The 16,888-nt window shown below is 36.5% G+C and overlaps 1 protein-coding gene across 4 annotated transcripts in view; it reads right to left on the reverse strand.

The window, feature by feature from the left end:
- Window positions 1-9,207: 9,207 nt before the first annotated feature.
- The window catches only part of EPHA6 (EPH receptor A6), a 519,909-nt gene continuing 512,228 nt past the window's right edge, over window positions 9,208-16,888 (reverse strand). For all 4 annotated transcript variants that reach the window (XM_082778844.1, XM_082778842.1, XM_082778843.1 and 1 more), the window contains 3 exons: window positions 14,853-15,046; window positions 12,389-12,538; window positions 9,208-9,782 (listed from right to left, as the gene is read on the reverse strand). In XM_082778844.1, the coding sequence (XP_082634970.1) occupies window positions 9,668-9,782; window positions 12,389-12,538; window positions 14,853-15,046 (459 nt within the window). In that variant the 3' untranslated portion in view covers window positions 9,208-9,667. The remainder of the gene's footprint in view (window positions 9,783-12,388; window positions 12,539-14,852; window positions 15,047-16,888) is intronic.

The following is a 16,888-nucleotide window of genomic DNA, read 5'->3' on the forward strand; positions in this document are numbered from 1 at the left end:
TTGAAGCCATCTACCTTTAAAGTTTTGACATGTCTTTTTAGATATATAATCTAAAGTGTCTGTCATCAAATAGTTATTCATATATATACATACATTGATACATTTTATGGCTATGCTAGAACAGCAGACTATGAAGAGCAGTCATATTTAGTTGTGTACAATCTAATTTCACAGAAGAGACAGAGATTAAAACCTCTTTAATTCATATACATTTTAAACCAACACACAGAAATAGAGGCTATCCTGAGAAAACATACCACATTATATTCCAAAAGAAAAAAAATAAGCTAGTATTTGAAAGGTAATAAAACTTTTTTTTTTTTTTTTTCCCGGCAAGTGATTTTTTTTTTAAATGATGAGAAAATTAAAACAATTAACTCCAACTTGATCAATGAAGGTTGCTTTGCTAGAAAATAAACCACTGCAATTCAGTAAATATGGTTCCACATGATCTTTTTAAGCCTTTTTTTCCTTGGTAAACTGCAGATGTAATCGTGGGGAGTGCAGAGTATCTGCTGTCATTACTGAAGTCAACAGGAGCTGTACCGCACGTACCAAACAAGACTGAGCCCCCTTTGTTAGCCTCTGGGTTTTCAATCGTGGCAGCACCATGTATGACAAGACTGATACCATACAGGAATTTTGACATTGGACCCAAGGCTCCAGGTAAGAGCAACATATACTGAAGTTCTGACTAAATCCAGTTCCTTCACCAGAGTTAACAAAGAAACAACTTTTCCCACCCTTACGTGAAATAGCCCTCTACCTTGTGAAGAAATGTTGGAAGAAATTGCTGCAAAAGAAATGGTATTAAAAATGATGTACTGCCAATTCAAGCCAAACTGTTTCTTCTTCTGGCTGATACAGAATCATGGCCAAAAGTTTAAAAATGTTTGTGTGCCACGTGTTTGGAATTATAGAGTAGGAGGTTTTTCTTGAAATATGGAATTAACGCAAGAGTCCAGTAAACAGAACCACTAGGAGGACGTTATTTATTTAATTTGCTACTGTGCCTTTCATTAACTGGCAATTCTCAAACCTTACACTGCAATGCACTAGGAGTATGAAACAGAGCTTATTCAAAGAGGAAAATAATCAGCTAGAACTGCTATTATGAAGAGGAAGTCATATTGTATAATGTGTTTTTAGGAAGAAAGAGACAAATCCTACAGATAAAGGTTGTATTCTCTGTAAGTTCTGTTTGATAGGGAGGGTAGCTTTATCCTGAATTTCAATCCAGGAGTTTGGGGGATTTTCTAAAGAAAAAACAAAACACAAAACATTTATATTATGTACTGCAGTATTTCTGTTAGATGTGTAGATCGTTTTAAATACTTATTCCAAACTCAGTGTTGGTAACCCATTCCAGGTAAAACAACAGTGTAGCAAACACTTTTTTTTACCTTGCATCTGCCACTTTGAAGGTAACCATAATCTATTTCACCACATCGTTGAGGCAGCAGCATTGTCTTTTATGGTCAGTGCACCCTCTTTCCCCCTATTAAAGCAGGCCATCCATTCCATGCAAATCTTTAGAAACCCTTGATCCAAAAGCTATTTCAGTTTGTTGATATCTTGTTATGGATTTAAGTGATTTTGGATTATGCCCCGAATGACCAAGCTACACCTCAACTCAAAACTCACAACAAAGAAATTAAAACTAGCAAAAAGTTTAGCAATGGATTTGAATGACAAGACAACATGTGTCCTAATAAATGTTGGTTCTCTAACAACAAATCAATTGTGATAGTAGTGGGATGCAGGAAGGAAGTATTTATTAGGAGAGCTGAATCCTACATACTGTATGTGTAAGATAGGGCTTCATCCTAATGCCACTGGAGTCAGTAACAAACTGATGAATTTTGGTCACAGCAAGACAGTGCCTATTGACACTGAAACATTTAACTCCTCACACAATTACACCATTGTCCCTGGAGTTACTCAATAAGGAAGTTTATTAAAATCCTTCATCAGAATGTGAAACACCTGGTGTTTTAGAGTAGAACCTTCCCAAGACAAAAATGTAATTGTGTAGTTGCATTTAGTAACTCAAATAATCTATAGATTTGAAACATTAAGCGTATTTTTTGTCTTTTTTTTTTTTTTTTTTTTCCAGCTAATCCTATTGTACATAAAGAAATAGTAAGTAATACAAATCAAAGCATTCAGATTGCTAAAAATACTTGTTTAGCTTTTCCTTTTTGCCTCAGTCATTGTCAAGTGGAGTTCAGTCTACAAAAGAGAAAACTGAAAATTTGGTGTGTAAGCAATTATTAATTAGATATCAGTTCTCTGAAGAAAAATCAGTTCTTATGTGTGTAGAAAAGAAAATTGTTGTTTACTGGAAGTTCTAATTTAAATTATGACAATTGTACCTTATTTATTTATTTATTTATTTTCATAAGCTGGACCCTGGAAAACCAGCAAAGAGATTTTTTCCAATCACTGCTGTAGAGAACCATCAGAACGTTATGCTGTGATGATACTATGAAAATGCTCCCTATACAGACTCAATGGGCACTTTTTCATAATTTACAACCAGAAGTAAATAGTTACATTACAATGCAGATTTCCCCCCAATTTGATTATCCAGGTCCTAGATTTGAGGTTACTTTCTAAACAACTTTCTAAACAACTGAGGCCCCAGGCAGCACACAGTTCATAATACAGACAGCTAGATTTCTTTGTGATTTGTCAGTTATCAGTCACAGGGTTTTGGCTTATCTACTGCTCAACATACATGCTGCTTAGCAGTTCTTCACTGAATTGTCAATAATGAGAAATATCGGTATAAAATATTTTATTAACAAATTTGTAATAAACTTGCTGATATGCATGTTAGAGATGAACATTCCCCAAAACTTGTATGAAGCAGTAGGTCCTCTGATAATATCAACGAATATGCTGGACTCCCAAGGAAACCGTATGTGTTCCTGAAGTTAAAGGACAAAATCACGTTATTTCATGCTGCCTTACAAATATTTTATAGGGATTTGGATTTGCAAGCACTTTGTGCCTAACTCTTCATGTAAATAGTCCAATTCCTAATCAACCTTCCTATATGAATCAAGCTGCACAAGCACTGAAATGTTTACAGATTCATGAGTTTCTGAATATGGCACGGTACATACGTTATTTCTGGGACACACACATAGTTACTAACTATTCAAGTACTAAGACGCTTAGACATAGGTAAAAAATTTAGACATGGACAAAGCAGAACAACTGTGAAAGCTTGAAATGATTTTGAGACTGAACTCATTAATGTATTTTCCATATCTTCAATGTCATAAATTTGCATTTTTTATTTCAATTTAATTGCAAGGATATGAAAAATCAGATAATATGCTAAAACTTTCTGGAAGAGAGATGTACATGGGAAATTACTGCAGCAAAGAAAGGTAAGAGATCCTGATATGGAATATTCAAAGAAACATACAAATAGATTTCACTATGTGAATGTGAACTGGTGTTATTTCACATATAAAAGGTGGATTTTTTTTTTTAATCTACTCATTTTTTAGCCTCATGTTCTTTCATTAAGAATTTTCTGTTCCTTTCTAAAGTTCAACACATCTTTTTATAGTATACATTGGCATATTATTACTCATATTCCTTTTAAGATTTCCTTCATTTTAACCTCAGTAGAGTCTAAAAATGGCTACTTAAAAGAAAATTACTTATATACTGTTTAAACTCTTTGGTGACTTCAGCAGAGGGACTCAACTTTTTTATAGCATGGACAACATCTTACTAAGGATGTCAGCTGATGGACACCTCTTTTCCCCTTTATGACCGTTGATAATTTCTGCAGTAATTAGTTGCATGGAAAAGAATCAGTAGAAAAAGATTCAGTGTGGTAGTGGCAGAAGGGTCAGCATCAGGTGACCAGACAGTTTTCTGTAAACTAGTTTGAGAAAATATTTTTTTTTTCTTTATTCCTATGGAGGAAAAGAGAGGCTGTCCATTTCCAGAAAACAAGCCAAGGAAGTTTGGGAGGTACTACGCAAATAGAGTGCACGCTGCTTAAAATTTTAAAAGCCAATGGAGCAGGTCAACCCCATTATCATTATTGGGAGCTACGTAATTAAGTTGTGTATGCTTGAAAAATCTCAGACATTATGATATACATATTTACAATTCTTTATGTACATATCCACACATTTTTTATATCCATTACGTGCTCAACATACCCTAGTCCATAATCTGAGAATCTATATACAACCATAGCACTCATGGATGAGCAGCGTGTGCTACTAAATATGGTATATGATGGCAGAAGATATTTGTGAACTCTAAATACATGGAACTGTCATGTGCAAGTTTTTTTTTTTTTTTTAAGAGTTCCTTGGCACAATATGGACAGTTCTTTTTCGCCATGTTCTAGGCTTTTTCCTTTTTTCCTTTTCAGTGCTGATTCATTTGTCTCTCCAGGAGATTTCAAGATCACTGTCATACTGTGTTAGCTCAGCCTAACAGATCTTTCTCTTACTCTCAAAATATTACAATAGTACTGTTAACAAAGGAAGAAAAATAGATTATCTTTGCCATTTATTCAAGAAAGATCAATTACAGTTGGTGAGCAAGGGTATTCTTGAAGAAAACAGTTTAACAGAACACAGTGCTCTTCAACCATGGGTAAATGCTATGATAAATGAAGTATCTCTATTTTAATTCTTTTCCTAGAAGATACAATAGACTAAAGCCTTTTTACGGTTATTCTGGCTTTTGTTACTCTAAGAGATGTGTTGGACTGAATTAGAAGTGAGCCCTCCTTCCCCTTACATGCAGAACATATGCTGAGACAGACTCAGCCCATGAAGGAGTAGTTACAGGTACCCCATGTTCATAAAGAGAAATTCTCGGCTGCCTGGATGTTCCCTGCAGAATCACTTCATCAGCTGAGTTGCAATACCTAAATACAGGATTCAATTTGCAGTGGGGCCAGCTCAGATTCAGTGTTCGGCCTTCACTACAAGTTAAAGTACATTCTATGCTGCTTTACCTTGGTGTTTGACACAGTCCCATGGGGTTGTTCTAACATCAAAATTGCTGTGGTAAATACACTCTTATTAGGCACCTCCACAGTCCCAGCTGTTCCACAGTAAATCTGCTGCATCTGAATAAAGGGCATCTGTACATTACTTATGACACACATTTGGGCCATGCATCAATCTGCATTGAAGATGAATTTAATGGAGCCCATGCTTAGGTTTATCATATCAATAAAAATGGAAAATGGATAGTCAGTCTTAAATTACAAAAAAACAAAGTACTATGGTCTATGAGTCCCATATCAGAATAAACTAGCTAATACTTAATACAACTTCAGATGCAGAATGCTTTGTCAAGAGCAATTAAGTTATTTGAATTCATTGTTTACCGTACTGTTTGCAGTTACAGGATTGCCTGATCCTGATGTATTAAACCACAGCATGCACCTAAGCTTTTATTAGACAGGTACTGAATTTATATTCATGGGAAACAAAAAGGTTACTTAGGTTTAAGAAAAATTTAAATTACATAGCTCAGTTCTCTCCCATAGAGTCCCATTGCTTCTCAGTAATTCCAAAGAGTATGCAAACAGCTCATGGGCAAAGTCTACTAAATCTGCTGTTATTTGTTTAATTTTAACACCAGCATTACAGATGAGGTCCTCTCTTTTTCAAATGTTCAGCACAAGGACTAAATACAGTCCATGCATGAGATTCATCTGACTAAACACAGATGCCTGTATATGAGCTAGTCATTCTGGTCTCAGGTGCTTCTCTGGCACAATTCACCTCACCCAAAAGTAAATAACTACGTTTGTCAGATGACATTTTCAGTATGTGAATACTACAAGGCCCATCTCTCTTCATTAAAACCTCAGATGAGTAGCTCAAATGCAGACCTCCAAAATTAGGTGGTAACAATTCCCCTCAACAGGTCCCAGGGCTCTGACTGACACATGAAGATGGCCTGAGTAAGGATGACTGACATGGTTTCCATGTTAGATGACTGCCCCTCTAGGCTACATGAACATTCAAGTTTATTGTCTGTCAAATTTGGAAGCACTGTGGCTGGCATGTGATGGACAGCTGGGGCCGTGCCCTCATTGACCAAGAGACGCTAATCCAGTTCTCCTGTTCAGCAGTTGAGGCCCTCACTTAAGCTATCTTTTGTAGGCTTAAGTGGTACACAGGTAGTGGTAACAGTACAAATAGATGGAGTTTGTTCTTGATAAATATCAGATCTGTGAGAAAAACCTACACATGGATATTATTTTATAATTAGAAATAACTAACTTGGAACTATTTCCTTATGTCCACATTTGGCACCCCCCCCCCCTTTTTAAATTTTTTTGGGTTTGCACATCGTGCACATTTTATTTTGTGAAACTTCAACAAGTACTTTTAGTCATGAAGCACTATGCAACGTTGGCCAGATTTTCAAAACCAGCATACTAGATTTGCTTGAATTTGTCAAGTTTAAACTGTAACTGCACACTGCAATATGCAGGATAACTAAATAGAGTAATACTCACCTGAAGAAAGTATCCCCTTCAAAAAAAAAAAAAAAAAAAAAGTAACTTTAATTTCACATATACATTTGTGGCTTACACAGGATTGGGCTCGCATTTGAGAAACACCACCTGTTGTTTTTTTTTCTTGGATTTTTTCATTTGCCTTTGTTTTTAAATGAACAAAAAGACACTTAGACATAATAGTAGCACTTCTCTTTGTGCTGAATAACACGGAAGAGTAGGCTTGAAAGCATAAAAAGAGCGAATAAAATATTTCCAAAATGGAGCAAATGTAAATCTGATCAAAGTAACTACTATAAAAGTGTCATATTGCACCTCCACAACAACAGAAACAAAAGCCATATGAACCCACAAAATCCTGGATGTACAATGTTTGTAATAAGTCTCCTCACCAAAAGAATCCCTTCTTTCCTTTCTGGTTACCCAAACTCTTGTTTATATAAAAAATATATCTGATTAATAAATGTTTTTATATTGTTATTATATTTTTTTTCTATTGAAAATATATTTTCAGTAGTGTGATAAGTTTGGAAATTAATTTCCATGAAATATATCCAGGTTGCGTGCATGCAGCATACTGCTTTGCATATACACGACCAGGAATGAATAAATGTGCAAAGGAGAATTTAAAAGTGCATGCATATGGTCTGCATTAGTTATGAGTAATTTTGAAACCCCATTGACAAATAACAGAATCATACCTCCTCAGTAATACGTTTACATGTGAGAGAGGCTCCTTCCATAGATGTCACGTTGTTGGCCATGAAAGCAATGACAAGTAAAATGGAAAACAATAAGAAAGGAAAAAAAAAATAAGAAAGGAAAAAAAGAATATGAAAGGAAAAGCGAGTTTTAGATTACTCTGTAATGTTACTGTTTTTTAAAAGGTTTCAGGTAAGTATGATTTTCTTTCTGTAAGGGAACCCTTAATAACAACAACACAAAAATTCAAATGTAGAATTGGGGCAGAATTTTTCAAGTGACAGTCACAGATAAGAACAATTTTTTTTTTTCTCCACTAAAGGCCTGTGATCCTGCAAAACACACATGCTAGTACAGTCCTACTGAGGTCAGTGGGACTACTCATGCTGATAAAATTACCTTTGTGGCCAGTATAAGACTGGTAGTGCCCTTCTCTAAAACATGTTTACCAAGTTGGCATTGTAGAACACTGGTGAATTCTTATCTTTAGAAAACTTGTTCCTCAGTTAAATCTATTTATTTTATTTTATTTTAATGGAAGAAAGGAAAATTTACTCAGTTCACTATTGTTATCCCATGTAAATTAAGGAAGTTATTCCAAAACAAAGTAACAACAGTGAATCAGGCCTAGCATGTCCTACTCCGTGAACCAGTTGGAAGCATAATCTTTTGAGTTGCTTTCTGCTTTTCCTTCTTGCTACTGGTATATATCAGCAGCCTTTTTCAAGAGTCAGGAAATACAATTTGATTTACAATCTGTAAATTAAGCAGTAAATATTATTATGATTGCATAAAGTCGTTAGTTCATTTTGATTCACATATATATTATTACTAATTACTCAAATGCACAATTTAACTGAAAATTTGTAATGCCTAAGTATATTGAAATGCCACATAACTTAAGAATGTCCTCCAAACCATGTATAAATTAACAAAAGCATCTGCACCCCATTTACATGTGACATGCATGTAGATCTGTGTGTGACTTCTCCAGCTTGCAGACATGTGCTCATGTCCCAGGCTCTTACTAGCACGTATCCCATGCAAAATTTTGGAAACGTAGCCCAGCACGAGTGTGTTAATTGTCTGATTAAAACATGAAATCTGTAAGTCTTAGAGAGGTACAAATATTATGTTAGGCCTTTGCAGCCATTTTCTTGCATGTAAATATGGCTATTGAAGAGTTCTAAAGGTAATCTTCGATGTCATTTAGGTATTTGTACTAAATGAAGATCTGGCCCGTGGTAACCAGAACTCCATTTCAGCAGAGTCTGCTTTTCACTTCTAAAAGCAGTTAGAAGTAGACTCAAGGCAACATATTATTACACTGCTGTCCTATGTCTCCTTTTCTGCCTACGTACAATATAATCAAATACCACAAAGTGTAACTTCCAGCATTAGCCTGTGGCTGTACCACTGCCCTCTATTGGATGATGCTACAGCTGATCTGCTCCTATGGGATAAGGCATATTGCCCCACTGATGGCTGACCCTCGAAGGTCTGCTGCCATGTTGAGTTCAAGTTGTGGAGGCCTGCATTTTTGGAACAGAAAACTTTCTGAAGTCTATGTGGCCACAACATAGCTGAAAAACATGCTTTACATGTGGTTATGGAAATATTACAATCAGTTTTCTGGTGACAATTTGCCACAGAGTAGAAGAAAATGCTGAGTATTAAAAAAGGTTTAGGGTGGTGAAGAATACAAAAGATGAATAAATTTTCCAACCTAATCTAAAATTTAAAGCATAAAAAGTGTCGAGTGCTAAAGTAATTCAGAATCAAGGACCTGAAGATTTCAGGCAGATTTCTCTCACTATCCTCCCAATTATCTACACAATGAAAACTCGCTATATAAAATCATCAGTCATTTCTGCAAACAATACTAGCATTTTGAGGCACCGGCTTACCAGCATTTAAACTATTATAAAGTAATATAACGATAAGACCCATACATTTGCATTTAATTAAGAGATAAAATAAGAGATAAATAAATATTTATGTGAAACTTCTTGATTGCACATTTGGTATTGGAAGTTACATGGTCACAGAACATGAAAGAAGTCAAATACGTTTTGATCTACCAGCAAACTCTAAATACATCGATAAAGAAGCCACACCAGGCCAAATAGATTACTACTTTCAAGTGAGTTCATGAAAGTTTCCCAAATACTGTTATACAAAGTTACACATCCATGCTGAGTTATTCATCAATGTGTAGCAAGAGTCTTGCAGTAGGCCAGGATTTTATTGGCAGATAACTGACGGAGGAACTATGCAGTGTGATTAAAAATTCCAGTTTGGAAGCATTAACATAGAAGTACTTTTAGAGTCTAACCAGGAGACTGCAGTTCTTGAAGTTGGGAAGAGCAGAAGGGAAGAATGAGAATATTTTCCATTTTAGAAATGCTGAGGCACAAAACACAGTTGATTCCAGTACTTTCATACATGAAATCCTTTCTCCTGTATGTGCATCATGTGTAACCGCAAAGTCTGTAAACTGCTGACTATTCGTCTCTGGTGTCCAATGAGTACAACTCCAATTCTTCTAATGTCACTGCAAGATAAAAAGTTTCATCTTGGATGCAAGTATATAAAAACTCTTGTCCCCAAAGAATATAAACATAGGACAAGTTGCTCTGCTTAAGGACAGTTTACTTTCCTGAGTGACAAACAAGGGACAAACAAGAATGCTGCAGATGTTCAAGTTTTCTGCATTTGTCAATTCCAAATTAAAAGGAAAAAAAAAAAAAAGTGCCATTTAAGAATTTCCCTCCCAGTTTTCCTTCATCTCATCCACCCTCCATCCCAGAGCAGGTGGCACACCTGCAGAGCCTGACTGTTGGGAATGAAGTCACCAGCCCTTAGCATCCAGCACAAGCCACCAGTTTGGCTGTCATCTAAACACCGCCTGCAATACACTGAGAAAGATTACAGAGGTAGTGAGGGCAGGAAGCTCCAGTTATGCCCTGTCAATTGTACTAACCCCACAATTGGACATGGCATTGACATTGCATGTTTACATATTCTCAAACATTGTTTTACAATTATAGCTAGTAAAGGATCTCATGGGTTGAGGCATGACCCTTATGAGTTTCACATTTGCAGTTCAAGATACCTGGCTCTATCCTGCAGATGAAGAGCCACTAGATAGCAGCAACTATTATGTACTTAGCCTTAACATCCACATGGGGGATAATATACAACACTTAAGATCAGCAGGGACTATGCAAAAAATATTGAGCATCGTAGAAGCCTAAAAGAAGCAGCAAGGAGAATAAACCTTTGCAGGTGGGGTGGTGGTTAGAAATGCAGGAACAATGCATAGCATGTATCAAGAAAAGCCTAATAAAACTCAGAAAGAAGGTAGCAGGCTAAGGGTCAGAAAGGTTATCTGAAGAAAGAAGGAATCCTTCATATATCTGAAGTGTTATCTGAAAGAGGAAAGTAGAAAGGACGATAACCTTAAACAGATTATCAGTAGAAACACCACAAGGCAGACAAAATAGAGCTTGAGGAACAACCAGCCAAAGGCACTTAAAAATAAAGCTCATAATAAAACTTTCTGTAAACTCATGGAGTAAAAGAAGCCAGTCAGCATGTCCGTAGAGTCTAATTTTAATTGGGGTATAAAAGAGCACTGGAAGACTGGCCACTAAACTATTATTTGTGTTGACATTACTGTGGAAGAGATTGACTCACAGAGCCATTTATGGGGGACTTGTCAGAGGACCTGTCTGAAGTAGAAGTGACTGCCAGAAACATTATGGGACAAACTGAAAAAAAACAAGCAGCATCTTCAGAACAAGACTGTACTTAGTCAAGAGTTTTAAAGGATCTCAAGGATAAAATAGTGTAAATACTGATAGGGATGTGAGAGAGAGAGATATCAGCTCATTCCATTTGCGTGGAGAGTGGTGACAGACAAAATAAAAAGCTTCCAGAGGAGGTCTGAGGAACTGCAGACTTGTGAACCTGTAGTCATTAAAGGGAAAAATAGAAACTATAATAAGGAATAAAATTAGTAGATGCCTGGATAAATGATTTACTTGAAGAGTCACTATGGCTTTTGCAAAGAAAAGTCCTGTTTTATAAAGTTAATTGCTTCCTATGGAGGAGTCAGCATGCATATGGATGAAGGTAATCCACTTGATACACTCTACTTGGATTTCCAAAAGGATTTAGAGAAAGTTCCTCATCAAAAGTTTATAGAGAAAATGAGTTATGTCATAAGAAAGTCTTCCCATGAATAAATAACTGGTTAAAATATAGGAGGTTAAGAGCAAATTGTCAGTTTTTACAATGGAGTCATCAGTGAAAATCTGCAGGGACCTATGCTGGGATAATGATGAACATTACCGCTCAACAAATTGGTAAATGGTCTGGAAAAACAGGTGAGCAAAGAGGTGAAAAAGTCAGTTGCTGAGACTGAATTATTCAAGGCAGCCAGGGAAAGGGCCAGCTGTGAAGGGTTCTAGAAAGATCTTCTAAGACTGACTGTGCCATAAAACAGTAGATCAAATTCTATGTAGGTGAATGTGAAGTGATACACATGGTAGAATACCAGTTCTAACTTCATGTGTAAAATTCCTGAATCTAAACTGACAATTACCGTTGTTAACACAGGTAAGTCCCAGCATCACATAAAAGATCAGGAATGAATGCAAAGGGAATGGAGAGCAACACAGCTCTCATAGCAATATCATTATACTTCCATATTAATCCACAGTTTGTCCAAACCCGTGTTTTCATTTAAAAAACGTAATGAAATTTAAAGTGGCTGAAAAAGGCAGAAAGGTATGGAAGAAATTCCATGTGAAGAATCACTTGGGCTTGATGATGTTCACAGCAAAGTAAGAAAACATTTTGCCACTGATTCCAGTGGTCCACATCAAAACTGATTACCCAGGAAACATTTAAGGATGCTCATTGCCTAAGCTTTGCTAGTGTGTGGCATGGTCAGAGAATGAACCTTCCATTATCTAATCATACCTTTATCTTTCATTGTTTTGGTAAAAGCTGTACTTATCTTTATTTGTCTTTTACTAGGTTAGGTATGAAAGGAAATGAAAGCAGTATTCCACACATCACAATAATTATGTCACTGCAGCAGCCAGACAAATTCAGATTAGTCACTACAGGAACAGTAGATTACATACTTACTCAATGCTCATTCTTGAAACCATATCCAAAGTTGTGAAACCTGCTGCCATGAAGTTATTTTTATACTGACCCATTTTTATGGAGTCCAGCCAATCACTAACTGAAACAAACAAAGGATATTCTGGAACTTCACCAGGTGAATCTGGCATTCTGTAGAAACAAAACGCAAAGGTCACCAAACCAATATAAAATATGATGCTTGGTTTACTCAGGTAGACATTATTTTTAATAAAAGGCAGAAGGAATGAATGGGAACCCTGAGATGTAAAGGTCAGTTCTTACCTGAGGTTTTCTTTAACCCCTTGTCTAATGCTTACAAATCATGTTAGTGTGCGCTTCTTAAACAATACATTTTTTGGAAAGCACTGCAACTTAGTAACAAAAAGGAACACACCTATGCCACTGTTCTGATTGTTACTACAGTGTTTGTTTGCAATTCTTACATGTTCAGGATGGTAATTGTTTGTAAATACAGTAGCTGAAGTAGGGAGAAAACAAAATTTAATGTGAGATGCAATTTAATAAAATTAACATACAGCAAGATGATTTTTACATTTTTCTGTAAAGTTATACTAATGGCTCCTTATTGCTATACCATTGTGCAATGTGAACAGTGTAGCAGCTACAATACTAAACCTAAAAAAGCAAGAACATTTTATATCTTTGCTTTTACACAGAACTATATAGCGTAGCAAATAAAAATGAAGGAGCTAATTTAGTTGAGTTTCTGTTTTGCTTCTTTTCCCTGTTGCAACTGAAATGGAAAGATGGGAAAAAAAACAATCAGGGGACATGTATTTCCCATAGTTCACTGTGCACCATGCTAGTGAGGGCTCAAAACTTCCACAGACCTTGTACGTTTTGTGTGGAGAAACTGTAGCAACAGAATGCAAAAAAACATACAGCTATGTATAAAAGCTTTATAGTAGCCTTTAGAAGGAAGATATACTTTATTCTCTCTCTCTCTCTCTCTATATATATATTTTTTTTTTCAGCTAAAGCCAACTAACGTTGAGTGATGGAATATAACTTACATATAACGTAGGAGGCAGCACACCCTAGTACCTTAATGCGGAGTTTCAACCACACATCTGAATACATTAAATGCATGGATTTTCATTCATATCATCAGAATTATGCAGAGATAAAATCTGGAGAACCCTGTCAGGTACAAGGCTAGATTACTGACCTACAGAGGTCCCTTCCAATCTGATTTATTCTATAATTTTACAATTCCTATAGCATAATTGCTGATCTTTTAAATTAATAGTAACACAGAAAGTACTTAGATTAACTGCATCAAGCACTTCCAAATTAATGGAAAAACTTTCCCAAACAGGTGAGCACAATAAAAGATCAACTGCCCAAGTCTTAAAATGTGAGAACCTTACGTAACGTTTAAAAAAAATAAGAAATGCATCACTCTGATGCTAAATGAAGTGACCCATGTACAAGTATCAAGCGATATGCATATATTTACATGCACACACACATATGTAAAGCAACAGGCCACTAAATCTTGTGCATGGACATTAAATTCCACAAGCCACTATAGTCTGTGGTAGGTGGAATGGCTGTAGCCTACTAGGTATTCCTAGAAACCACTCCCTTCATAGCACGATACCAACCTCAGTCTTTTCCTTATCTCTCATCCCTTCTCCAAACACTATCACGAATCTTTTATGCCACTGAGGGTCTTAGCAAGACTCACCTGGGCACTGAGAATCCCTTATAAGCCCAGGGGATCTCCGAGAAAAGACATTTATCTTAAGGTGTATTTCAGATACTGAGGTCAGTGAGGCTGCCTGTAAGTTCACTCATTTCAGCTGCTACCCAGGCACAGATTAGATTACTAAACTTGCAAAAGTTGAAAAGTGTTCAACTATGGCCTTTCCTCTCCTGTGGTTGCATTCGTTTCTGTAATGATTACCAGAAAAAGCTTTGGACAACACTATCAAAAATTTGCTGTGCAACGGTAACAGTGTAATCTCTGTTTGGTCACCAGTGCCATTCTTCTGCAGATAAGTTTCTGCAAGAAGTTACTCCAAGGCACTTCAGAAACTGCTCGAGCACTGTCAGATGTAGGCAGAGGGTACTAAATGGAGAAGGAAAAAAACAAAAAACAAACAACAAACAAACCTACAACGAGAAAAACACTTAGGAAAAGCACCAAAAAAATGAACAGAAACTCCCAAAGATTAAAGATAGAAAGTGAACAGAGCTCATTAGAACAAAAGAAAGAAAATTGCCCAATGTGATTTTCATGGCTTGAGAAAAAAGTCCTTTTACAACAGTGCATCAAGAATGAAACAAACCTCAGAAGGGGCTCAAAATTATTTGAAACCCTCATAACACTGTCAATTCAGAACTTTGCCACTCTCTCCCACTCCTACCTCATACTCTAAAACATCTAATGATGGCCACCATGGCATATTCAAGGGGAAAGTGCTGAAAAGGTTCTTACACAAGTACATCCTCCACTAGGGTATGAAGGGTGCTTGGATTGCGAATCAGTTTGTCTAGGAAGCTGACGATATCACTAAATTTTGGACGGTGGTTCCTCTCCTTTTGCCAGCAGTGAAGCATTAGTTGGTGAAGAGAAGCTGGGCAGCCCATGGGAGCTGGAAGCCTGTAACCTTCTTCAATGGACAGGATAACCTGAAGAAATACAATGTATATGATTACAGGGCATTACAGTTAAATGCTGAAGAGACCATAAAATTGAAAATTAGAAACCAGTGATAACACTTAAGGGTACAGCCACCCTTGCTTTATGCATTGCTGGAGCTTCACTCAGAAAATCAAGGCTAGCAGGAGTGTGACTGATGCTCTCTGTAGGTGGGCTCAAACAGAGCATCAGTCACAAAAGTACATCCCATGATGCATGTGAAATATTTTTTTGGGATACGAGTGGGCTCTTTTTTAGACTCTGACCATCCAAGAAAGGAGGGGGAAAGAACTAGTAAACATCACTTGTCTTTTTCTTCCACCTGATGGTTGATGTTGTACTGAATGTAGTCATAGGGCCATAAAAGTAACCTCAAATTGCCTTTGTATACTGGAATGCTCTAATATTTGCATCCTGACAACATGTTGCACTACAAATGCACATTGGAGCATCCCACAAATTTGCTTGCTGATCATATGCTTCTACTGATCTTAGAGTACAACTAATTCAGTCAACGTCTCACACAGAGTTACAGCAAAGCACAACATTATTTTGCACAGCCTTTCTCAAAAAACCTGAACATCTAAGCTGTTTACAATAAATAAAATAAAATAAAATAAAAATAATATAAAATTCTGGTTTATATTGTATACCCTAAAGTACGTAAAACTTGCAGATTCAGTAGATGTGGGAAAACACTGGATTTAGAAAGAAACTGATTTGATGTTATAGATAAAAGACATGCATGAAAAATTACATTTGATTGGAAGCTTATTTTTGGTAACACTGGTAATAAATAATATTGTCTGAAATGACACTAACAGCATGATAGAAGTAGCAAAACTAGCTAAGGTCCATGAAAATTTGGCAGGATTTTCTATGTAAGTTTGAAAACCAAGAGGAAAGCTCACTAGATTCTGCAATGAATGATGGTAGCAGTGGGGATGTTGACGGAAATGACAGAATTGTGCTTTCTTGTATGTAAAAGAATGGAAAGATAATATACAGTTGATCAAAAACAAAGCTAGGAAAAAAGCAACCCTACCACACACATATAATCCTTCCACAGAAAAATCCAAGTAATGCTAAATGTTCTTTAAAGTACACCTGACCGTACACAATATTTATAATAATACAGCACACTTAGGAGAAACATACCTACTGCACTTATACCCACTCTGCTTTAAGGAGACATTTATCATTTTCACGCAGATGTATGTACATGCTGCAGACATATTAATGCAGCTGGAAGGGGGTACATTAAGCTATTTACAACAAATCAATGTTTTATAGCACTAGCTGTAACTTCAATATATTCAGTCTCATTATCCTGGAATATATCCTCCTTTTTTTTTTTTTTTTTTTTTAAATTCTGAATTAATGTTGTTGGCTCTGTTTTGCAATGCCTAATGCTTATGCTGCAAGCATTATGCAAATAAATAACAGTAATGAAGCCACATTAGGACCTCAGCTCCCCTTTATGGCATGGCAGGGAACGGAACAAGAATCTTGTTACTGTACACAGCGGGGTGCCTGGGTTTTCTAAAATGAGGTGACTTGATCCTACAGTATACAGCCCCCTTGTACCCTGGCAGAAACACATATGCATGAAAAATGTGTTTCAACACCACAGGGAATTGGATTTCTATGAGTAAGTTTCAAAGCCATCAGTGGCAGCACTGAGGAGGACAGGCCACTCAAAAGGCAGTATAATTTGCCACAGAGATCTCTGAGTTTTATGCACCTGTGAGTACTGACAGATCACATGCATACAGATGGGGCTAGCCACGCACATACGGCCGTGACATCTACCGGTAAATTATAGGTCAGTA

The sequence above is a fragment of the Aythya marila genome, assembly GCF_965140915.1.
Source record: "Aythya marila genome assembly, chromosome: 1".
In the NCBI taxonomy this organism is placed as follows: Eukaryota; Metazoa; Chordata; class Aves; order Anseriformes; family Anatidae; genus Aythya; species Aythya marila.